This window comes from Ranitomeya imitator, chromosome 1 (assembly GCF_032444005.1).
Source record: "Ranitomeya imitator isolate aRanImi1 chromosome 1, aRanImi1.pri, whole genome shotgun sequence".
NCBI lineage: Eukaryota > Metazoa > Chordata > Amphibia > Anura > Dendrobatidae > Ranitomeya > Ranitomeya imitator.
Window position 1 is genome coordinate 726376371 of NC_091282.1, and position 24514 is coordinate 726400884.

Below are 24514 nucleotides of genomic sequence, written 5' to 3' on the forward strand. Positions count from 1 at the left end.
TATCCCGTCAAGATGACCTGGGCCTATCTGACCCTCGACGGAATAGTACGTCATAGCGATCGGCCGCGTTCACGGGGGGAGCGTGGCCGATCACGGCCGGGTGTCAGCTGACTATCGCAGCTGACATCCGGCACAATGTGCCAGGAGCGGTCACAGACCGCTCCCGGCACATTAACCCCCGACACACCGCGATCAAACATAATCGCGGTGTGCCGGCGGTATAGGAAAGCATCGCGCAGGGAGGGGGCTCCCTGCGGGCTTCCCTGAGACCTCCCTCTTACCTCCTCCTTCTCCTTGCAGGCCCGGATCCAAGATGGCCGCGGCATCTGGGTCCTGCAGGGAGGGAGGTGGCTTCACAGCGCCTGCTCAGAGCAGGCACTGTGAAGCCTGCAGCTGTGCATGTCAGATCGCTGATCTGACACACTGCACAGCAAAGTGTCAGATCAGCGATCTTACACTATAACATGATGTTCCCCCCTGGGGCAATGTTATAGTGTAAAAAAAAAAATGTCACATGTGTAAAAAAAAAAAATTACCAAAGAAATTCCCCCCCCCCAAAAAAAAAAATAAAAAAATATTGTCCCTATAAATACATTTCTTTATCTAAATAAAAAAAAAACAATAAAAGTACACATATTTAGTATCGCCACTTCCGCAACGATCCCACCTATAAAACTGTCCCGCTAGTTAACCCCTTTAGTGACCGTGGTAAAAAAAAAAAGAGGCAAAAAACAACGCTTTATCATACCGCCAAACAAAAAGTGGAATAACACGCGATCAAAAAGACCGAAATAAATAACCATGGTACCACTGAAAATGTCATCTTGTCCCGCAAAAAACGAGCCGCCATACAGCATCAGCAGCGAAAAAATAAAAAAGTTATAGTCCTCAGAATAAAGCTATGCAAAAATAATTATTTTCCCTTCCCCCATGACGGCACACCTTAGAGAGGGGATCCGCCCAGTCAGGACAGGAAACCCTACTGAAAATAAAAGGGCGGTACCTCTCTGTCGCTTCAGTTGGGTTTCCTGTCCTGACAGGGACCCTCTTACTGAACACGGTGCTTCACTTACCCAGGTCCCGTCCCGGCGTGGAAGAATCAGGCAGCGCCTGTGCGTCGGGTTCGGGGGTCTGGAAGCGCCGTCCGCAGGATCCCCCGGGTCTCTGCGTTCGAGCGGGCGTTGAGCAGCATGGTCAGAGGGCTGGGTTCCCTTCCATGGCTGCCACGCCGCCCTCCCCTCTCTGCCGGCGTCCAGGTGCGGTGGCCGCTTCCGGGTCGCTCGTCTGACGTCACGCGCAAGGCACGCTGGGAATGGGCGTGCCTGCGTGACGTCGGGGGCGGGCGCCGGATCCAAGATGGCGGCGCCCATGAAGAGAACGCCGGCCGGTGAGAGGGAACTCCGGCGGCACGGCAGAGAGTGGGAGGGGGTTAATTTTGGGCACTGAAGGAGGCGGGGAGTGCAGTGGTCCCCCTATAAAAGGGGGTTAGACCACAGAAGACGCGCTCATGTCCAGAAACTTCACCATGGAAGTAGGACAACAGGAGCAGCAGCAGCAGCAGCAGCCGCCTTCACAGCAGCAGCAGCAAATGGAGCTCTCACCAGATGCCTTGCCGAGCCACCAGCATACCAGGAGCAGCCGCTCAAGTGGTAGGAACAGCAGTCGTCCTGTCCGGCAAGATTCGTCAGCGTCCAGGAGGGACGCTTCTCGTGCATCTGTCCAGCCTCCAAAATCGGTACCCTTGATTGTCGGTAGTGGTGAGTGATCTACGTGAATGTCACCCTTATGGTAACAGGGTCCATTTTTGTCTGTTTTGATCACTAGTGGTCCAGGAAAGATGGTGTTAAAACAAAGAACCGAGAGTGTGCCCTTTGTAAAAACCCGCTTGCAGTTCAGTGGCAGGAGGATCTCTGTGCTGACTGCATTAATAAAACTATACAAGAAGAGACCCCTAATTTTGCCACTAGCCTAAAAGCCATAATACAGGCTGAAATAAAAGACTCCTTGAAATTGGCCCTTAGCGAACCAAGAAGGAGAAGCCGTAAGGCGTCCACAGAGTCAGATGCCTCTCAGAGACAGGGGAGTCATAAAACATCCCGGCCTCCCTCTACCTCCTCGGCCTCTGTCCAGTCTTCAGATTCCTCCTCGGACAGTGATTTAGGAGGTTGTCCATGTTTCCCAACTGAGGACGTAGATAAACTGGTCAAAGCAGTTAGATCTGCAATGGGGCTTAAAGAGGAGAAGACACCTAGGTCACTAGAAGATGTCATGTTTGGTGGCCTAGAAGAGAAAAGGAAACGCACGTTTCCGGTTAATGCAAAGATAAAAGCGTTAATTGAGAAAGAGTGGAAAAAGCCTGAAAAAATGGGTTCTTTGCCCTCTTCATCCAAAAGGAGATATCCTTTTGAGGATAAAAACTCTGAGTCCTGGGAGAAGATCCCTAAGATTGACGGGGCAGTAGCCAAATGTTTAAAAAGATCATCCCTTCCGTTAGAAGACTCTGGTGTTCTCAAGGACCCGCTTGATAAAAAAGCAGATGGTTTTTTGAGACACATCTGGGAAGCCTCAGCGGGGGGCCTAAAGCCGGCAATTGCTGGAACATGTACGGCCCGTGCTCTAATAGTCTGGCTACAACAAATAGAGGATCAGCTAAGAACCAAAGTACCCAGAACTGACATCCTTGAAAATATATTTTTAGTGCAAGGAGCAGCAGCTTTTTTGGCAGACTCTTCTGCGGATTCCGCAAGACTAACAGCAAGAGCAGCAGGCTTGTCCAACGCGGCAAGAAGAGCCCTTTGGCTCAAAGGTTGCCCGGGGGATTTGCCATCTAAACACAAGCTGTGTTCTATTCCTTGTGACGGCCAACTTCTCTTCGGGAAAAAACTTGAAGACATTCTGGAACATGCAGGAGATAAAAAGAAGGGTTTTCCCAACATCCCTAAAGATCCTAAAAAAACTTTTTTCGGAGGAGAAGATATAATAGAGGTCGCCCCCCAGGGGAGAGAAAAAATTGGGACTTTAGAGATAAAAGAGGATCGGGCTATATGTTTAAAGGGCCCTCCACATTGGCAAAAAAATCCCCCCAATGACATTACGCCAGAAGTGGGAGGAAGACTCTCCCTCTTCTTTCCGGCCTTTATAAATATCTCCCCCAGTATCTGGGTCACGAACATCATCAGAGACGGCCTAAAAATAAAATTTGTCTGTCCTTCCAGACGAAACTTCATAATAACTCCCCGACAGAAGTCTCAGCAGGAACAATCTGCCCTAGAAACCGAGATCTTGGGACTTGTCCACAAAAAGGTTCTTCAGGAAGTCCCGGTTCAGGAAGAGGGAGACGGGTTTTACTCCCCCCTCTTCTTGATCCAAAAACCGGATGGTTCTTGGAGAACTATTATAAATCTAAGGAAGCTCAACCAATCCATAGAGAACTACACTTTCAAGATGGAGTCTATAAACACGACCATAAAACTTCTCTTCCAACACTGCTTCATGGCAGTAATAGACTTAAAGGATGCTTACTACCATATACCAATACATCAGGAATATCGGAAATGCTTGAGTAGCTCTCTATGTTCAGAATCAGGTAAAGCATTATCAATATACAGCTCTTCCATTTGGCCTGTCTACAGCCCCCAGAGTTTTCACCAAAGTGATGGTGGAAGTAATGTCATACCTCCGGTCCCGGGATGTAGTAATTGTCCCATAACTGGACGATTTCCTGGTAATAGGGAGGGCAGAGTCCCACTGCACTCATCAGGTATCAGTGGTAACATCAACTCTAATGGAGCTGGGTTGGATAATAAACATCCCCAAATCCAGACTACTGCCAGTAAAAATACAGTCCTTCCTGGGGTTAATACTGGACTCCGAGCGTCAGCTCTGCCTCCTTCCACAAAACAAAGTGGACAAGATAATAAACCTGGCCAGTACAGCAATACGTCAACCCGCAATGACTCTCAGAAAGGCGATGTCCCTTCTAGGCTCGTTAACATCGTGTATTCCGGCAGTAGATTGAGCACAATTCCACCTAAGACAACTACAGTGGGAAGTTCTCTCAGCTCAAAAACTATTAAGAGGGCATTTAGAAGGAAATCTATGTCTCTCCCTGAGCGTAAGGGATTCCCTAGCTTGGTGGACTGTAGAACACCACCTGACAATGGGGGTCCGGTGGAAAAATCCGGTCAAAGACATCATCACGACCGACGCAAGCGGTACAGGTTGGGGAGCTCATCTGAGATCTCACTCTGTACAAGGTACCTGGTCCATACGAGAAAAAAACTATGGATCAAACGAAAAAGAGCTATGGGCAGTGGAGAAAGCCGTAAGACATTTTCTCCCTTTACTCCAGGGTCGCCATACTCGAATCCTAACAGACAATCGAGCAGTGGTGGCATATGTCAATCATCAGGGGGGGACGAGGTCCAAAGGCCTCATGAATGCATCAAAACTACTATTCCAGTTAGCAGAACAACACCTGTTATCTCTGTCGGCACTACACATCAGAGGCATAGAAAACACTCAAGCAGACTTCCTGAGTCGCAGAGGCTTAAGACAGGGGGAATGGTCCTTAAACCCCCAGATATTTCAACAAATAGTCCAAGCCTGGGGCTCACCAGAAATAGACTTGTTTGCCAACTCACACAACAAAAAAGTCAGAAAATTCTGCTCCTTGAATCCAAGAGAACATCCCTTCGCATGCCCTACTAATACCTTGGAAGTTTTCTCTGGCCTACGCATTCCCCCCGATAGTGATGATCCCAGCTGTGATCCGGAAAATCAGAGAGGATCAGGCGAAGATTATCCTCATAGCTCCATTTTGGCCAAGGAGACCATGGTTCTCCCTTCTAAGACAGATGTCGGTAACAGATCCATGGATTTTGCCAGAAATTCCGGACCTACTAACCCAGGGCCCAGTAACCCACTCTCAAGTGAAGGGCTTCCATCTGGCAGCCTGGAATTTGAGAGGGCGTTACTAAGTCGCCATGGATTCTCACCAGGTTTAATCTCCACCCTGTTGAAAAGCAGAAAACCCATAACTTTTAGAATCTATGGTAGGACATGGAAAAAATTTCTTGACTTCCTGGGTGAACCATTGGGGGAGGTGGCTCCAGTGGGTCCTATCCTTGAATTTCTACAAGCAGGATTACATCTTGGGTTAGCAACCAGCACCCTTAAAGTCCAGGTTTCAGCCTTGGGGGCACTATATAACTGTAATCTTGCCTCCAATAGATGGGTTTCACGATTCATAAAATCTTGCAGTAGATCTCGGCCGGTCGTTATCCCAAAAATCCCTCCTTGGGATCTAAATTTGGTCTTAGAAGCTCTAACTAAACACCCTTTTGAGCCCTTACAGGAGTTATCACCTAAGTTACTTACCCTCAAAACAGTTCTTCTAGTAGCCTTAACATCGGCACGTAGGGTAAGTGATTTGCAAGCCCTGTCAATATCCCCTCCTTATACTCAGGTTTTTGATGACAGGATCGTTCTAAGACCAGACCCGGCTTATCTCCCCAAGGTGGTTCAAAAGTTCCATAGGAGTCAAGAGATTACCTTACCATCTTTCTGTAGTAATCCCAAAAATCCAGGGGAACAAAAGTTCCACATGCTAGATGTGAGAATATCTATGTTACAGTACATATCTATGACTAGTCAGTGGAGGAAAGACCAAACCCTATTCTTAGCCTTTCAGGGTAGCAAAAGAGGGTGTGGGGTAGCTAAAAGTATTATTGCTAGATGGATTAGGGAGGCCATTAGTTTATCCTACTCTGCGGGTGGCACTCCGGTTCCTGAAGGCATCAAGGCTCACTCGACCAGAGCCGTGGCTACCTCCTGGGCAGAGAAGGCTGAGATATCAATTGATCAAATTTGCAAGGCTGCTACCTGGTCCTCACCCTCAACTTTTTTCAAGCACTACCGGCTAGATCTTTCTTCCTCTGCTGACCTAACCTTTGGTAGAAGGGTACTCCAAGCGGTGGTCCCTCCCTAAGGTTTCATTCTACAAAAGTCTCACAGGTGTGCTGTCATGGGGGAAGGGAAAACTCCAAGGTTACTTACTGGTAGCCGGTTTTTCCGGAACCCATGACGGCACCCGTATATTCCCCCCCCTTATCACCTTTTCGGTGTGCACTATTGGTTTGGGTGCTTTTTTAGTTAATATGATGTGGTGTTGGATTGCCATGTGTACTAACCAGGGGGGCCTCTCATGCTCTGAAAACCAACTAAAGCGACAGAGAGGTACCGCCCTTTTATTTTCAGTAGGGTTTCCTGTCCTGACTGGGCGGATCCCCTCTCTCAGGTGTGCCGTCATGGGTTCCGGAAAAACCGGCTACCAGTAAGTAACCTTGGTGTTTTTTCTATAAAATAGTTTTTATCGTATAAAAGCGCCAAAACATAAAAAAAATGAGGTATTACTGTAATCGGACTGACCCGAAGACTAAAACTGCTTCATCCATTTTACCAAACGCGGAACGGTATAAACGCCTCCCCCAAAAGAAATTCATGAATAGCTGGTTTTTGGTCATTCTGCCTCACAAAAATCGGAATAAAAAGCGATCAAAAATTGTCACGCGCCCGAAAATGTTACCAATAAAAACGTCAACTCGTCCCGCAAAAAACAAGACCTCACATGACTCTGTGGACTCAAATATGGAAAGATTATAGCTCTCAAAATGTGGTAACGCAAAAAATATTTTTTGCAATAAAAAGCGTCTTTCAGTGTGTGACTGCTGCCAATCATAAACATCCGCTAAATAACCCGCTATAAAAGTAAATCAAACCCCCCTTCATCACCCCCTTAGTTAGGGAAAAATTAAAAATTTAAAAAAAAATGTATTTATGTCCATTTTCCCGTTAGGGTTAGGGTTGGGGCTAGGGTTAAGGCTACAGTTAGGGTTGGGGCTAAAGTTAGGGTTAGGGTCGGGACTAACGTTAGGGTTGGGGCTAAAGTTAGGGTTTTGGATTACATTTACGGTTGGGGATAGGGATGGGATTAGGGTTAGGGGTGTGTTTAGGGTTACCGTTGAGATTAGGGTTAGGGGTGTGTTTGGATTAGGGTTTCAGTTATAATTGGGGGGTTTCCACTGTTTAGGCACATCAGGGGCTCTCCAAACGTGATATGGCGTCCGATCTCAATTCCAGCTAATTCTGCGTCTGCGTTGAAAAAGTAAAACAGTGCTCCTTCCCTTCCGAGCTCTCCCATGTGCCCACACAGGGGTTTACCCCAACATATGGGGTATCAGTGTACTCAGGACAAATTGGACAACTTTTGGGATCCTATTTCTCCTGTTAACCTTGGGAAAATACAAAACTGGGGGCTAAAAAATAATTTTTGTGGGGAAAAAAAAGATTTTTTCTTTTCACGGCTCTGCGTTATAAACTGTAGTGAAACACTTGGGGGTTCAAAGCTCTCACAACACACCTAGATGAGTTCCTTAGGGGGTCTACTTTCCAAAATGGTGTCACTTGTGGGGGGTTCAATGTTTAGGCACATCAGGGGCTCTCCAAACGAAACATGGCGTCCCATCTCAATTCCAGTCAATTTTGCATTGAAAAGTCAAATGGCGCTCCTTCGCTTCCGAGCTCTGCCATGCACCCCAAACAGTGGTTTACCCCCACATGTGGGGTATCGGCGTACTCAGGACAAATTGTACAACAACCTTTGGGATCCATTTTCTCCTGTTACCCTTGGTAAAATAAAACAAATTGGAGCTGAATTAATTTTTTGTGAAAAAAAGTTAAATGTTCATTTTTATTTAAACATTCTAAAAATTCCTGTAAACACCTGAAGGGTTAATAAACTTCTTGAATGTGGTTTTGAGCACCTTGAGGGGTGCAGTTTTTAGAATGGTGTCATACTTGGTTATTTTCTATCATATAGACCCCTCAAAATGACTTCAAATGAGATGTGGTCCCTAAAAAAAAATGGTGTTGTAAAAATGAGAAATTGCTGGTCAACTTTTAACCCTTATAACTCCCTAACAAAAAAAAATTTTGGTTCCAAAATTGTGCTGATGTAAAGTAGACATGTGGGAAATGTTACTTATTAAGTATTTTGTGTGACACATTTCTGTCATTTATTTGCATAAAAATTCAAAGTTGGAAAATTGCGAAATTTTCAAAATTTTCGCCAAATTTCTGTTTTTTTCACATATAAATGCAGGTAATATCAAAGAAATCTTACCACTATCATGAATTATAATATGTCACGAGAAAACAATCTCAGAATCAGTGGGATCCGTTGAAGCGTTCCAGAGTTATAACCTCATAAAGGGACAGTGGCCAGAATTGTAAAAATTGGCCTGGTCATTGACATGCAAACCACCCTTGGGAGTAAAGGGGTTAAAATAATTGTACTAATGTAAAGTAGATATGTGGAAAATGTTATCTATTAACTATTTTGTGCGATATGACTCTGATTTAAGGATATAAGACAACTAAAAGTTTGAAAATTGCGAACATTTTCGCCAAATTTGCGTTTTTTTCACAAAACAAACCTATTTATTGGGTTAATTCCATGAGACCTATTGAGAGGCTGATCACTGAGGTCCAGTCTCCAGGGCTCCTTAACCAGTTATATCCAGGGAAAACAATACAGTTAAGGAAAAGTTGTTCTGGGCTGAAGAAGTTAAAATGTATCGCAACAGAATACCACATTTTTCGGATTATAAGATGCACTTTTTTCCCCTAAATTTGGGAGGGGGGGAAATGGGGGTGCTTCTTATAATGCGGATATACCTTACCAGTACCGTTTCTGCAGGCCGCAGGCTGGGATGAAGGGGTGTCCGGTGGTGCTACGTGTGACCGGCGCTGTGGGATGCCGGCGGTGCTGCGGCTGTCTGTGGTGGGCTCTGCCTACATTTTGTGAAAGGCCAGAGCCCCCCGCAGTTCCATGGTTTCCTGTGCAGTTGACTCCAGGAAAATGGTTGCTGGGGGGGCGGTGCATGTGCAGATGGAGATCTCGGCACCAAGATGAGGGGGTGGACTCCAGCGGCCATTTTCCCGGGAGCCCACTGCACAGGAAACCATGGAACTGAGGGGGGCTCTGGCCTTTTCACAAAATGTCGGCAGAGCCCCCCACAGCACCGGAGACAGCCACAGGAGACCCCCGCTGCACCGCAGGGCACAAGCAGCAGTATCGGACACCAGCAGCATAACCGGACACCCGAAGTGGCGCGCCGCACATCGGAACACCCCCTCATCCCAGCCTGTGGCCTACAGCATCACCCCACTCCTGCCTCCAGCAACGACCCTGGGTCCCGGCTTCACTGCAGCCACCACCCCCGGTAAGCAATAAGACGCATGGTTATACAGTCATGGCCAAAAGTATTGACACCCCTGCAATTCTGTCAGATAATACTCAGTTTCTTCCTGAAAATGATTGCAAACACAAATTATTTGGTATTATTATCTTCAGTTAATTTGTCTTGAATGAAAAAACACAAAAGAGAATGAAGCAAAAAGCAAAACATTGATCATTTCACACAAAACTCCAAAAATGGGCCAGACGAAAGTATTGGCACCCTCAACCTAATACTTGTTTGCACAACCTTTAGCCAAAATAACTGCGACCAACCGCTTTCGGTAACCATCAATGAGTTTCTTACAATGCTCTGCTGGAATTTTAGACCATTCTTCTTTGGCAAACTGCTCCAGGTCCCTGATATTTGAAGGGTGCCTTCTGCCATTTTTATATCTTTCCACATGTGTTCTATGGGATTCAGGTCTGGACTCATTGCTGGCCACCTTAGAAGTCTCCAGTGCTTTCTCTCAAACCATTTTCTAGTGATTTTTGAAGTGTGTTTTGGGTCATTGTCCTGCTGGAAGACCCATGACCTCTGAGGGAGACCCAGCTTTCTCACACTGGGCCCTACATTATGCTGCAAAATTTGTTGGTAGTCTTCAGACTTCATAATGCCATGCACACGGTCAAGCAGTCCAGTACCAGAGGCAGCAAAGCAACCCCAAAACATCAGGGAACCTCCGCCATGTTTGACTGTAGGGACTGTGTTCTTTTCTTTGAATGCCTCTTTTTTTTTTCTCCTGTAAACTCTATGTTGATGCCTTTGCCCAAAAAGCTCTACTTTTGTTTCATCTGACCAGAGAACATTCTTCCCAAACGTTTTAGGCTTTTTCAGGTAAGTTTTGGCAAACTCCAGCCTGGCTTTTTTATGTCTCGGGGTAAGAAGTGGGGTCTTCCTGGGTCTCCTACCATTCAGACGCTTTTCATTCAGACGCCGACGGATAGTACGGGTTGACACTGTTATACCCTCGGACTGCAGGGCAGCTTGAACTTGTTTGGATGTTAGTCGAGGTTCTTTATCCAACATCCGCACAATCTTGCATTGAAATTTCTTGTCAATTTTTCTTTTCCGTCCACATCTAGGGAGGTTAGCCACAGTGCCATGGGCTTTAAACTTCTTGATGACACTGCGCACGGTAGGCACAGGAACATTCAGCTCTTTGGAGATGGACTTGTAGCCTTGAGATTGCTCATGCTTCCTGACAATTTGGTTTCTCAAGTCCTCAGACAGTTCTTTGATCTTCTTTCTTTTCTCCATGCTCAATGTGGTACACACAAGGACACAGGACAGCGGTTGTGTCAACTTTAATCCATGTCAACTGGCTGCAAGTGTGATTTAGTTATTACCAACACCTGTTAGGTGCCACAGGTAAGTTACAGGTGCTGTTATTACACAAATTAGAGAAGCATCACATGATTTTTCGAACAGTGCCAATACTTTTGTCCACCCCCTTTTTTATGTTTGGTGTGGAATTATATCCAATATGGCTTTGGAACAATTTTTTTTGTGTTTTTTCATTTAAGACAAATTAAATGAAGATAATAATACCAAATAATTTGTGTTTGCAATCATTTTCAGGAAGAAACTGAATATTATCTGACAGAATTGTAGGGGTGTCAATACTTTTGGCCATGACTGTAAGAAGCACCACCATTTAAAAAAAAAAAAAAAAATCTTGTTTTTCTCCTCAAAATTTGGGGTGTGTCTTATAATCCGGAGTGTCTTATAATCCGAAAAATACGGTATGTGAATCCCGCCATATGGTGTCATGGATATTTTAACCCCTTAACGACCGCCGATGCGCCTTTTAATGGCGGCAGTTAAGAGTTCTTAACCCCTTCACCCCGAAGCCTGTTTTCAACTTCCTGACCAGGCCATTTTTTTTTTCAATTCTGACCACTGTCACTTTGCGGTCATAACTCTGAGACGCTTCAACGTATCCTAGTGATTCTGAGATTGTTTTCTCGTGACATATTGTACTTTATGATAGTGGTAAAATTTCTTTGATATGACTTATGGTTATTTGTGAAAAAAAATGGAAATTTGGCGAAAATTTTGAAAATTTAGCAATTTTTGAACTTTGAATTTTTATGCCCTTAAATCAGATATGTCACAAAAATTAGTTCATAAATAACATTTCCCACATGTGTACTATACATCACCACAATTTTGGAACCAAAATATTCTTTGGGCAGGAAGTTATAAGGGTTAAAAGTTGACCTGTGATTTTTCATTTTTTCAATAAAATTTAGGGAATCTTTTTTTTTTTTTTTTTTTTAGGGACCACCTCACACTTGGAAGTCACTTTGAGGGGTCTATATAACAGAAAATACCCAAAAGTGACACCATTCCAAAAACTGCACCCCTCAAGGTACTCAAAACCACATTCAAGAAGTTTATTAACCCTTCGGGTGCTTCACAGGAGCTAAGGCAATGTGGAAGGAAAAAATGAACATTTAAATTTTTAGTCACAAAAATGATCATTCGGCAACAATTTGTTTATTTTCACAAGGGTAAAAGGAGAAAACAATCCACTAAAGTTGGTGAGCAATTTCTCCTGAATATGCTGATACCCCATATGTGGGGGAAAACCACTGTTTGGGCGCACAGCAGGGCTCGGAAGGGAGGGGGCACCTTTTGCCTTTTTGATCGCAAAATTGGCTGGAATTGAGAGTGGATGCCATGTCGCGTTTGAAGGGACCCTGATGTGCCTAAACATTGGAAAACCCCCACAAGTGACCCTATTTTGGAAACTAGACCCTTTAACGAACTTATGTAGCTGTGTGGTGAGCACTTTGAACCCCCCAGGTGCTTCACAGAAGTTTATAACTTAGAGCCGTGAAAAAAAAAAATCAAATTTTTTCCACAAAAATGATCTTTTAGCAATGATTTTTTTATTTTCACAAGTGTAAAAGGAGAAAATTGTTGCACATTTTCTCCTGAATACGCCGATACCCCATATGTGGGGGAAAACCACTGTTTGTGCGCACGGCAGGGCTCAGAATGGAAGGAGTGCCGTTTTGGATTGCAGACTTTGATGGAATGGTCTGTGGGCGTCATGTTGCATTTGCAGAGCCCCCGATGTGCCTAAACAGTGGAATTCTCCAAAAAGTGACCCCATTTTGGAAACTAGACCTCCCAAGGAATTTATCTAGAGGCATAGTTTTATAGTAATAACTATAATGCCTTTGGTTTTAGTGTATGAATTTATAATGTGGTGGTATGTGTAAGATGTTCTCGGTACATCAGATTATGGATGTGCTGTGTCAAAAGGGTACAAACTAATTTTATTAATTTGTAGACTTGTGTTACGCTTTGAAACAATCCTTAATGCAAAGGCCAGGTTTCTCAAGGCAGGTTTCACAATGGTAAGTTGTGTCCATTCGGATTCCTCTATTAGAGCATACTCTGCACCGTTTTTGTGATTGGCCTGTCCTTGCTGCTTGGGGAACCTGTCCTGGGAAATGTTGACCTAAGACAATACGGGCACTATCAGATTCAGAAGTACACCTCCCCGAGTGCCAAACATTAGGCCCTTGATGACTTCCTCCTGAAACTGAAGGAAGGTCCCCGTATTGTCTGCAGATCGGGACAGCACAAATCTGTACAATGTGCACGTCCAATTTTTTGTACCATACTTTGGCTTTTTGCATGACACTGTATGGTTGGAGGCCTGATCTGAAAGATCCACACCCCCCCATGTACCGATTGTAATCCAAGATACAATCTGGCTTTCGGACTTGTGTTGTGGTCCCACGAACAGTGGCAAGGGTGCTATTGTCACAGTGTATGGTGGTCAGGATAAGGACATTCCTTTTGTCCTTATACTTGACCACCAGCATGTTGTCGCTGCATTGGGCTCTGCTTTCCTCTTTTCTCAGCATTTGCACAATTAGCGGCTTAGGGAGGCCTCGCTAATTTTTTCGCACGGTGCCACATGCAGCTGTACCTCTGGCAGAGAGGGTCTTGAAGAGCGGGATGCTGGTGTAAAAGTTATCTATGTAGAGGTGATAACCTTTATCCAGCAGTGGAGGCAGCAATTCCCACACAATTTTCTCACTCACCCCCATTCAGGGGGCATTCAGGGGGATTAATTTGGGTGTCCTTCCCCTCGTAGACTCTAAATCTGTGGGTGTACCCTGAAGTACTCTCGCACAGTTTGTACAGCTTTGTTCCATACCTGGACCTCTTACTGCTCAGGTATTGTCGGAATTTTAGCCTCCCTTTGAAGTGAACGAGAGATTCATCAATAGCGATGTCCCTCTGGGGTATGTACGCTTCAGCAAATTTTCTGCTGAAGTGTTCAACCACTGGCCGAACTTTATATAGACGATCAAAGTTAGGATCGCCTCGGGGAGGACACTGTGCATTATCACTAAAATGCAAAAATGTATGGATCACTTCAAATCGTGTCCTTGTCATGGCCATCCGGAATACCGGTGTACTGTAGAGCAGGGGTCCCCAACTCCAGTCCTCAAGGCCCACCAACAGGTCATGTTTTCAGGATTTCCTTTGCATTGCACAGGTGATGCAATTATTACCTGGGCAAGACTAAGGAAATCCTGAAAACATGACATGTTGGTGGGCCTTGAGGACTGGAGTTGGGGACCACTGCTGTAGAGAATACCAGTACTCCAGTGTTGCTGAAGCTCTGTTTTTTGGATTATGCCCATATGCAGCACAATTCCCCAAAATGTCATCATCTCTGATGCATTTAGGGGGGTCCATCTGGCGTATGATAACGTGGCATTTTGGGTGAAAAATTGCTGGTCATACAGGTTCGTCTGAGCCACCATAGGATTTATTATTTCCTCACTGAAAAAGAATTTGAAGAAGTCAATTTCAGTGAGGCCAGTGGTGTCAAACTGGATTCCGGAGCTGTTGCTGAAATCCGGAATGACGGGCTGAAAATTTTCAGGGGGTGCAATCCATACGGGATCGATTGCTGCAGTAGTTGCCTGGGTCCTAGGGCGCCTTGTTGGGGGTCCTTCCTCGCCAGATGAGAAGTAATAGAGGAATGTGGGATCTTCCTCACTGGCTGAAGCCGTGTCGGACGCAAGGATGGCGTAAGCCTTGTTGACGAATGGGCCATTTTTAATTTTTTTTTTTCCCAAACCCCGGGGATGTGTATGTAAGTGGTGCTTTTACACGTGTAATGTGTGGGCTTGTGTATAAGGTACTCTTTATTATAACAAAACAGAGAAAAAAGAAGTAGAGAGGTAAAATGTAGAAGAAAAAAATGTAAAGAAAAATCAGATTTTAAAAAAAAAGTTTGTATAAAAAAAAAACATGTTCACTACACTAATGCTCTCCCTATAAATTTATCCGACGCAAATTCTTTTTTACAAAAGAAAAACGGACGTCACCAGCATTTGCTCCCCAAATGCACTTTTTGTGCAAGAAAAAAAAAAAAAAGCTACCTCCTTACCTATAAAACTACTTTTTTTTTTTCTAAAACAAGATCGGTCGTCACTAACGCTGTGATGCCGACTGTACTAACACGCTACCACTAAAACTACGCTGTACAATTTTTTTTTTTCTCTAAAAGATCGGTCGTCACTAACGATGTGACGCCGGCTATGCTACCTTGCTATGTCTAAAACTATGCTGTACTAACTTATTTTTCTCTAAAAAAAAAAAAAAAAAAAAAACTTGGACGTCGCTTAGACTGCGAAGTCCGCTACACTAGCTAAAAAAGAAAGATTCCTGTGGCGCAGTTTCTGATCAGCAGCGATACTGATCAAAGTGCTGCGGACACAGGAAAAGCACGAAAACTCTGCACGGAACGCCGCGCACAGGAAAAAAGCGCAAAAAAGTGCGCAAAAAATCAATTGGAGGGAGGAGAGGGGGGTACCGGAACAGGGATGGGGATGGGAAAGGGGACGTCAAACACTGACGCTGGCTACGGTACTTTGCTGAGCCTGAAACTACACTGTACTAACTACAATTATTATTTTTTCTAAAAAAAAAAAATCGGACTTCGCTTAGGCTGGTTTCACATTTGCGTTTTTTGCCGCAGCGTTTGTACCGCATATAAACGCATGCGTCGTGTTTTCCTATATTTAACATTAAAAACGTGTTTAACACTAAAAACATGCAATTTTTTTTGTTCGCTTTTGACGACGCATGCGTCTTTTCGTCGCTTGTGGCTTGGCGCGGAAATGCAACATGTAATTTCAAGAGGCGTCTATTTGCCGCCAGGAAACGCATGCGTTCGATTGCGCACGGTTTGCGTAAAAAAAACGCATTGCTGTCTATGTAAACGCATGCGTTTTTAAGCACATGCGTTTGGTTGCGTTTTTGAATGCATGCGTTTCAATAGAGAAAAACAAGTCTAGACATTGATAAGCCACCCCCCACCATCAAGGTGATAAAGGGATCCAAACCCTAACCCTTAAGGTACCGTCACATTTAGCGACGCTGCAGCGATATAGACAACTATGCCGATCGCTGCAGCGTCGCTGTTTAGGTCGTTATGTGGTCGCTGGAGAGCTGTCACACAGACAGCTCTCCAGCGACCAACAATGCCGAAGTCCCCGGGTAACCAGGGTAAACATCGGGTTACTAAGCGCAGGGCCGCGCTTAGTAACCCGATGTTTACCCTGGTTACCATTGTAAAAGTTTAAAAAAAAACAAACAGTACATACTTACATTCCGGTGTCTGTTACGTCCCCCGGCGTCAGCTTCCCTGCACTGTGTCAGCGCCGGCCGACCGTAAAGCTGAGCACAGCGGTGACATCACCGCTGTGCTCTGCTTTACGGCCGGCCAGCGCTGACAGTCAGTGCGGGAAGCTGACACCGGGGGACGTGACAGACATCAGAATGTGAGTGTGTACTGTTTTTTTTTTTTTTGTTTTTTTTTACTTTTACAATGGTAACCAGGGTAAACATCGGGTTACTAAGCGCGGCCCTGCGCTTAGTCACCCGATATTTACCCTGGTTACCAGTGAACACATCGCTGGATCGGCGTCACACACGCCGATCCAGCGATGACAGCGGGTGATCAGCGACCAAAAAAAGGTCCTGATCATTCCCAGCGACCAACGATCTCCCAGCAGGGGCCTGATCATTGGTTGCTGTCACGCATAAACGATTTCGTTAACGATATCGTTGCTACGTCACAAAAAGCAACGATATCGTTAACGAAATCGTTATGTTTGAAGGTACCTTAAGCCACCATCAAGGTGATAAAGGGATCCAAACCCTAACCCTAAGCCACCATCAAGGTGATAAAGGGATCCAAACCCTAAGCCACCATCAAGGTGATAAAGGGATCCAAGCCCTAACCCTAAGCCACCAGCAAGGTGATAAAGGGATCCAAACCCTAGCCCTAACCCTAATAGGAAAATGGAAATAAATACATTTTTTTAATTTTTCCCTAACTAAGGAGTTGATGAAGGGGGTTTGATTTCTATTTATAGGGGGTTTTCTAGTGAATTTTTATGATTGGCAGCTGTCACACACTAAGGCTATGTTCACACATAGCGTCCTGTCCCTGCGGGTTCTCCCGCAGCGGATTTGATAAATCTGCAGGGCAAAACAACTGCGGTTCTCCCTGCAGATTTATCGCGGTTTGTTCCGCGGTTTCCGCTGCGGGTTTCCGCCTATACTATTGATGCTGCATATGCAGCAATATGCAGCATCAATAGTAATGTTAAAAATAATAAAAATTGGTTATACTCACCCTCTGACGTCCCGATCCCTCGGCGCTGCACCCGGCGGTCCGGTTCCAGAGATGCTGTGCGAGAAGGACCCTTCGTGACGTCACAGTCATGTGACCGCGACGTCACCGAAGGTCCTGGTCGCACAGCAACTCTGACCGGACGGCCGCGTGCAGCGCTGACTTCAGAGGGTGAGTATAACATGATTTTTTATTTTTATTCTTTTTTTTAACCCCAAATATGGTTTCCGGGGCCTGGAGGAGAGTCTCATCTCCTCCACCCCGGGTACCATCCGCACATTATCCGCTTACTTCCCGCAACGTGGGCACAGCCCCATGCGGGAAGTAAGCGGTTCAATGTATTCCTATGGGTGCAGAATCGCAGCGATTCTGCACAAAGAAGTGACATGCTGCGGTTTGCGGTTTCCATAGGGTTTCCATGTAAATGGAAACGCTATGGAAACTGCAGCGGACCCGCAGCGGCAAAATCGCTGCGGTTCCGCGGTAAAAACCGCAACGTGTGAATATAGCCTAAAAGATGCTCATATCCACTGACTGCTTTCTTTCTTTCTTCCAGGTGAAGGGTCCAGGGATAGGTCTCCTTGGACATTCCAAAGGTGGAGACTTGGTCCTTTCTATGTCATCTTTCCTTAAAGGTATAACGGCCACAGTGGTCGTAAATGGCTCAGTGGCTAATATTGGGGCAGTTCTTCATTATAAGGACAATACTTTGCTTCCTATTGGCTTAGACATTAAAAGGTTAAAATACCCACAGCCAGGAGTAGGCGATATCCATGATCTATTACATAACCCACTAGAAGAACCAAATCGGAAGAGCCTTATTCCTGTTGGAAAAGCTGATTGCAAGTTTCTGTTTATTGTGGGAGAAGATGACCGAAATTATGACAGCGTTTTCCATGCCCAAGCGGCTTGCCAGCTACTGTTGGAGGGAGGGAAAGAGAAGCCAGAAATTGTGTATTATCCCAAAGCTGGCCATTACATTGAGCCACCGTATATCCCCTTATGTGAAGCGTCTATGCATAGGCTTGTCGGGCTTCCTGTCGTTTGGGGAGGAGAACCGAAGGAGCACGCAATGGCCCAAGTGGACTCGTGGCAGAGAATTCAGACCTTCTTCCATGAGCATCTCAACCAAATGACTGAAGCAGGACAAACTACGAGCTTGTTGTGATATGGACCCATTAACTTCCATGGGGCTCTATGCCTTTTAGCATTAAATTATCATAATGAGTTATTTAAACATGAGAATGTGGCGAACAAAATAATTACACTGATGACCTCACTGCAGCTAAAATCTATGACTAATGATATTGTTTTATTTTCACCTAAAAGGTTACAATGTGTATCAGATTTTATAATATATTAAAAAGCTGGAGATTTGGTAATGGTTTTTGTAATTCTTTACAGAAGTGTTTATCACTGAAGACCCCTATATGCTCCCTTCACCTGGACTTACACTTTTCTATTCATTTGTTTTTTCCATATTAGGACCTTGCTGGTAAAGGGTTTTTCTAGAGCAGCTGCTAAGGTACTACAAAAGTTGCAGTAAGTGGATAAAGAAATATCCAACATGTATGTGCTATGAAATCTGTAATAAAACGTTGGGATTCTGCTACAGATTTGCAGTTTATACTGCTTAAGGTTCGTATTGAGATTATCTCCAATCAGTGGGGTCATCCGTGCTTCACTATCGTAGAAGGAGCTACTTCATTTACTGAGGCTTACAGAGGCACCTATCTGCCTGTTTTACCCGACACAGGCTCAGAGCCGTCACCGATCACTCCTACCGGCAGTTTAGCTGCTCCACATGATAAGAGCAGCTCATCTTGGCTGCCCATGTCATGCTGATTGACAGCCGGCGTACAGCAGTTTAATAGCTGGTTCTCAGCTGCCTATCGTCATGACGTTGGCAGTCAAGTTCCATCAATAGAGCACAGTGGATGAAAAGCCTCTGCTGAGGTGATGTCTGTGGAAACCTCAGAATCACCGTAGGAGCTGTCTGTGATCTCAGCCGGCAGAGATCGGGGTCGGACACAACAGGCAGATAGTTAGCAACCACCTGCCTGTTCTACCTATAGTGAAAAAAATGAATAGTACTGAAGGTGTGGTCCTATAAACAAAATGTATCCCATCTCGATAATGTATTATCTCTTAGGATCTGGTTGGTAAAGATAAGGGAATGCAGGACAAAATGGCCAGAGTTGCCCCCCAACCCAAGAGTTCATGGAGCTGTGGTCTCATATGCTCCCTATCGCTTATTCTTATATTGGTCATATGTTTTTTATGGGACAACACTTTAGAGAAAAAAAACATTAAAGGAGTTGTCACTCTGTGTGACTGCAAATTTATGATTCCCTCCCCCCAGCACACGCACTTACGCTGTGTGGATTTGCTGGTTTCCAACCCGGGACTGAAGGCTATGTAAGAGTTAGGCTGCCGTTACACTAGCAGTATTTGGTCAGTATTTTACATCAGTATTTGTATGCCAAAACCAGGAGTGGGTGATAAATGCAGAAGTGGTGCATATGTTTCTATTATACCTTTCCTCTAATTGTTCCACTCCTGGTTTTAGCTTACAAATACTGATGTAAAATACTGACCAAATACTGCTAGTGTGACGGCAGCCTTATACATACCCCAATGGGTGCAGCCTCGCTCCATACACTTGTATTGAGGTGAGGCCCTGACTAGTGCTGTGGCCGGCCAGTGGGCCTGTCCGACTAGAGGGCCCAGCCTCGTTCCATACAAGTGTATGTAGAGCGAGGCTGCGCCCACTTGCTCGGGGGGTATGCATAACTCATGCATAGCCTCCGGTCCCAGGTTGGGAACCGGTAAATCTAGCAGCGCAAGTGCGTGTGCTGGGGGGATTCATAAGTCTGCTGTCCCACAGAGTGACTGCAGACTCATTGATTTGGACCATATCAATACTTTTAATGAAATTGTAGTCAAGCATATCTGTCTCTTTCCACTATAACTTCTCCAAAATCATTGAACCCTCATTGCAAATTACCATTATTAGTAACATTAGAAAACATTTTGCAATCAAATAACAATTAGTGTTGAGCGAGTGTACTCATTGCTCCGGTTTTCCCGAGCACGCTCGAGTGATCTCCGAGTATTTGTTAGTGTTCGGAGATTTAGTTTTTGTTTATGCAACTGCATGATTTACAGCTGCTAGCCAGCCTGAGCACATGTGGGGTTGTCTGGTTGCTAGGGAATCTCCACATGTAATCAAGCTGTCTTAACAGTCATAAATCATGCAGCTGCAGCAAGGAAAACTAAATCTCTGAGCACTCACAAATACTTTGAGACAATCCGAGCGTGCTCAGGAAAACCTGAGCAACGAGTATACTTGCTCATCACTAATAACAATGTAAATGGCTAAATACAACTAAATAATATACACTATGGTTCTAAAGTTTAGGGTTACCCAGACAATTTTGTGTTTTTCATGAAAACTCATACTCTTCTTAATCAAATGAGTTGCCAAATGAATTGAAAATCTAGTCCAGACATTGACAAGGTTCGAAAAAAAGATTTTTATTTGAAGATTTTTATTTTAAATAATTTTCTCCTTTGCTTTCGGCAAAGAATGTTCCCTTTGCAGCAATTACAGCATTGCAGACCTTTGGCATTCTAGCAGTTAATTTGCTGAGGTAATCTGGAGAAATTTCACCCCATGCTTCCAGAAGCCCCTCCCACAAGTTGGTTTGGCTTGATGGACACTTTTTGCGTAACATACGGTCAAGCTGCTCCCACAACAGCTCAATGGGGTTGAGATCTGGTGACTGCGCTGGCCACTCCATTACAGATAGGATACCGTCAGCCTGCTTCTTCTCTAAATAGTTCTTGCATAATTTGGAGGTGTGCTTTTGGTCAACCCAAGAAGAGATGCGAAACCGGCTAAGTAAGATTAAAATAGATAAATCTCCAGGTCCGGATGGCATACACCCACGAGTACTAAGAGAACTAGGTAATGTAATAGACAAACCATTATTTCTTACATTTAGGGACTTTATAGCGACAGGGTCTGTTCCACAGGACTGGCACATAGCAAATGTGGTACCAATATTCAAAAAGGGCTCTAAAAGTGAACCTGGAAATTATAGGCTAGTAAGTCTAACCTCTATAGTTGGTTAAATATTTGAAGGGTTTCTGAGGGATGTTATTCTGGATTATCTCAATGAGAATAACTGTTTAACTCCATATCCGCATGGGTTTATGAGGAATCGCTCCTGTCAAACCAATCTAATCAGCTTTTATGACAAGGTAAGCTATAGACTGGACCAAGGTTGAGTCATTGGACGTGGTATATCTTGATTTTTCCAAAGCGTTTGATACCGTGCCACACAAGAGGTTGGTACGCAAAATGAGAATGCTGGGTCTGGGGGAAAATGTGTGTAAATGGGTAAGTAACTGGCTTAGTGATAGAAAGCAGAGGGTGGTTATAAATGGTATATTCTGTAACTGGGTCGCTGTGACCAGTCGGGTACCGCAGTGGTCGGTGTTGGAACCTATTCTCTTCAACATATTTATTAACGATCTGGTAGAAGGTTTACACAGTAAAATATCGATATTTGCAGATGATACAAAACTATGAAAAGCAGTTAATACAAGAGAAGATAGTATTCTGCTACAAATAGATCTGGATAAGTTGGAAACTTGGGCTGAAAGGTGGCAGTTCCGGTTTAACAATGATAAATGTAAGGTTATACACATGGGAAGAAGGAATCAATATCACCATTACACACTGAACGGGAAACCACTGAGTAAATCTGACATGGAGAAGGACTTGGGGATCCTAGTTAATGATGAACTTACCTGGAGCAGCAAGTGCCAGGCAGCGGCTGCCAAGGCAAGCAGGATCATGGGGTACATTAAAAGAGGTCTGGATACACATGATGAGAGCATTATACTGCCTCTGTACAAATCCCTGGTTAGACCGCACATGGAGTACTGTGTACAGTTTTGGACACCGGTGCTCAAGGAAGGATACAATGGAACTAAAGCGAGTACAAAGGAGGGCAACAAAGTTTATAAAGGGAATGAAGGAACTACAATACCCAGAGAGATTAGCAAAATTAGGATTATTTAGTCTAGAAAAAAAGATGACTGAGGGGTGATCTAATAACCATGTATAAGTATATAAGGGGACAATACAAATATCTCTCCGAGGATCTGTTTATACCAAGGAAGGTGAAGGTCACAAGGGAACATTTTCTACGTCTGGAGGAGAGAAGGTTTTTCCACCAACATAAGAAGATTCTTTACTGTTAGGGCAGTGAGAATCTGGAATTCCTTGCCTGAGGAGGTGGCAACTCGGTCGAGGGGTTCAAAAGAGACCTGGATGTCTTCCTGTAACGTAACAATATTGTATCTCACAGTGATTAGGATCTTTAGAAGGTCGTAGATCTGGGCACTTATTGTGACGGAATATAGGCTGAACTGGATGGACAAATGTCTTTTTTCGGCCTTACTATGTTATATTGTCCTGTTGTAGGATGAAACTGGCTCCAATCAAACGCTGTCCACAGTGTATGGCATGACGTTGCAAAATGGAGTGATAGCCTTCCTTATTCAAAATCCTTTTTAGGCCTCTTTCACACGTCCTGATATTTCCGGTACCGGAAAAACCGGTACCGGAGATATCCGTGTCCGTTTGTATACTCCGTGTGTCATCCGTATGTCCGTGTTGAAGTTACGTATGTCATCCGTGAAACATCCGTGTGGACACGTACCTCAGAGATTTTTTTAAGTCTGCAATTAAAGGCTTGGCCCTGTAATTAAAGGGTTAATGAGGGAAACGTGCACTAATTAGCAATTTTCAATTCTAAACACACGTTTCCACCTTCAGTACTTGTTCATTATTATTTTTTTAGCAAACTATATTGTGCATTTGATCCCTTGGTGCTACCTAGCCTACAACTAGTTAGTAATGTTGATCCAAATAAACACAACATGTACATAACTTTAAGACACAAAAGAGAATAGTAAAACCAAAAACACTCAGTTTGAAAAATTGTTGCAGTAATCCGCAAGTGCTAGTAAAAGATGTAAAAAACAGGGTATTTGGTTGATACGTTTTTTGCAAAAAATGTATACTAAGCTGCTCTACCAATCTTCACGGTATACCCTTATCAGAGCAGTCCTAACTAATGTATGCAATCCCTATCTGATGTATTTAAAAACCTGATCATCTGTATATAACCTGTGTGAACAGGGTTCAGAGAGGAAAAATCCATGTGTGCATACAGGGTAGAACAGCTTTTGTGCAGATAGCCCAAGAGGAGTGGTGGAACTCCCCAGTCTTGTAGACACAAGAGAACAATTATGGAAACAGGAACACATGGGCTACTTGCACAGTGAACAAGTCTGTATGATCATGTTCACACACCACCAAGAAACCTGAAGACACAAAAGAGAATAGTAAAACCAAAAACACTCAGTTTGAAAAAATGTTGCAGTAATCCGCAAGTGCTAGTAAAAGATGTAAAAAACAGGGTAAATACATCTGTTACTCATCTTTCCCAAAGTCCTGAATGGTAAAACCGTCTGTCTGTGTGAAGTCTGAAATCATCATGGCTACCAGCTGTTGTTCCTTGTGACTTGTCTGATGTTCATGGAGAATGATGATGAAGGCAGGAGGTGGCAGCCCCCACGTGACAAAAAAACCCCACACCCTCCTAAGAGACGTTATTTATATGTCCCACAGACCACGTGTCCTCTGTATATGGCATTGACTTATTCTCTGAGCTACATACACAGAAATAGCCCTTTGTAATGTCAGCAAGAAGCAATGTGCTTAGTACAGAATAAGAATAATTCAATTAATACCGTCCATTATTATTCAGAAATCAGCATTGTTACCTTGTGGAACTTCTGGATAACAGCTTTTTCTTCTTGCAACTTTTAAGAATCAATTGAATTTAGAAATAAGAAAAGTATTAACGTAACTTCAGTATCTTGATTGAAGTCTTCATTCCCTATTCTATACCAAATCTGGTAATTTTCCTAACTTATAATATCACAGCGTACCATAGCAATCAATAATATCCATATAACTATTAAATGATATTAATATGGAATTCATATTTGGAAAAATAAAATAATAATAAATTATAATACATTATTAACCATATTCTTCATGTGATTGGACATTTTTATGTCATAGGTTTAATTTCTTTTTGAACCTATAGATGTCCGTGTGTCTTTTACTGAAACTTTATTAATAATTTATATTTATTAGACTAATAATGTGTAGCCATGAACCAAAATAAGAATATATATGAATGAATGAATTAATGAGTGAATGAATTGTTGTATTTAACTTAGAATTGAAACATTTCTTATATAATGAAACAATATGATCATTATATTTAATAAAGCAATATTCTTGTATAGACATTACTTTATTAAATATTATTTATTTTTTTAGATAAAAAATAAAAATGAAAAATTAAGAATAAAAATGAAGTAAGAAAAAATTAAAAATCGAGAATAAGAATGAGAATAAAATAAAAATAAGGCCTTTATA

The 24514-nt window shown here is 43.7% G+C and overlaps 1 protein-coding gene across 1 annotated transcript in view; it reads left to right on the forward strand.

The window, feature by feature from the left end:
- Positions 1–18365, forward strand: part of LOC138644346 (acyl-coenzyme A thioesterase 1-like) — a 33251-nt gene extending 14886 nt beyond the window's left edge. The window contains exon 3 of the mRNA XM_069732623.1: positions 17540–18365. Within this exon, the coding sequence (XP_069588724.1) occupies positions 17540–18151 (612 nt within the window). The 3' untranslated portion in view covers positions 18152–18365. The remainder of the gene's footprint in view (positions 1–17539) is intronic.
- The last annotated feature ends 6149 nt before the right edge of the window (positions 18366–24514 follow it).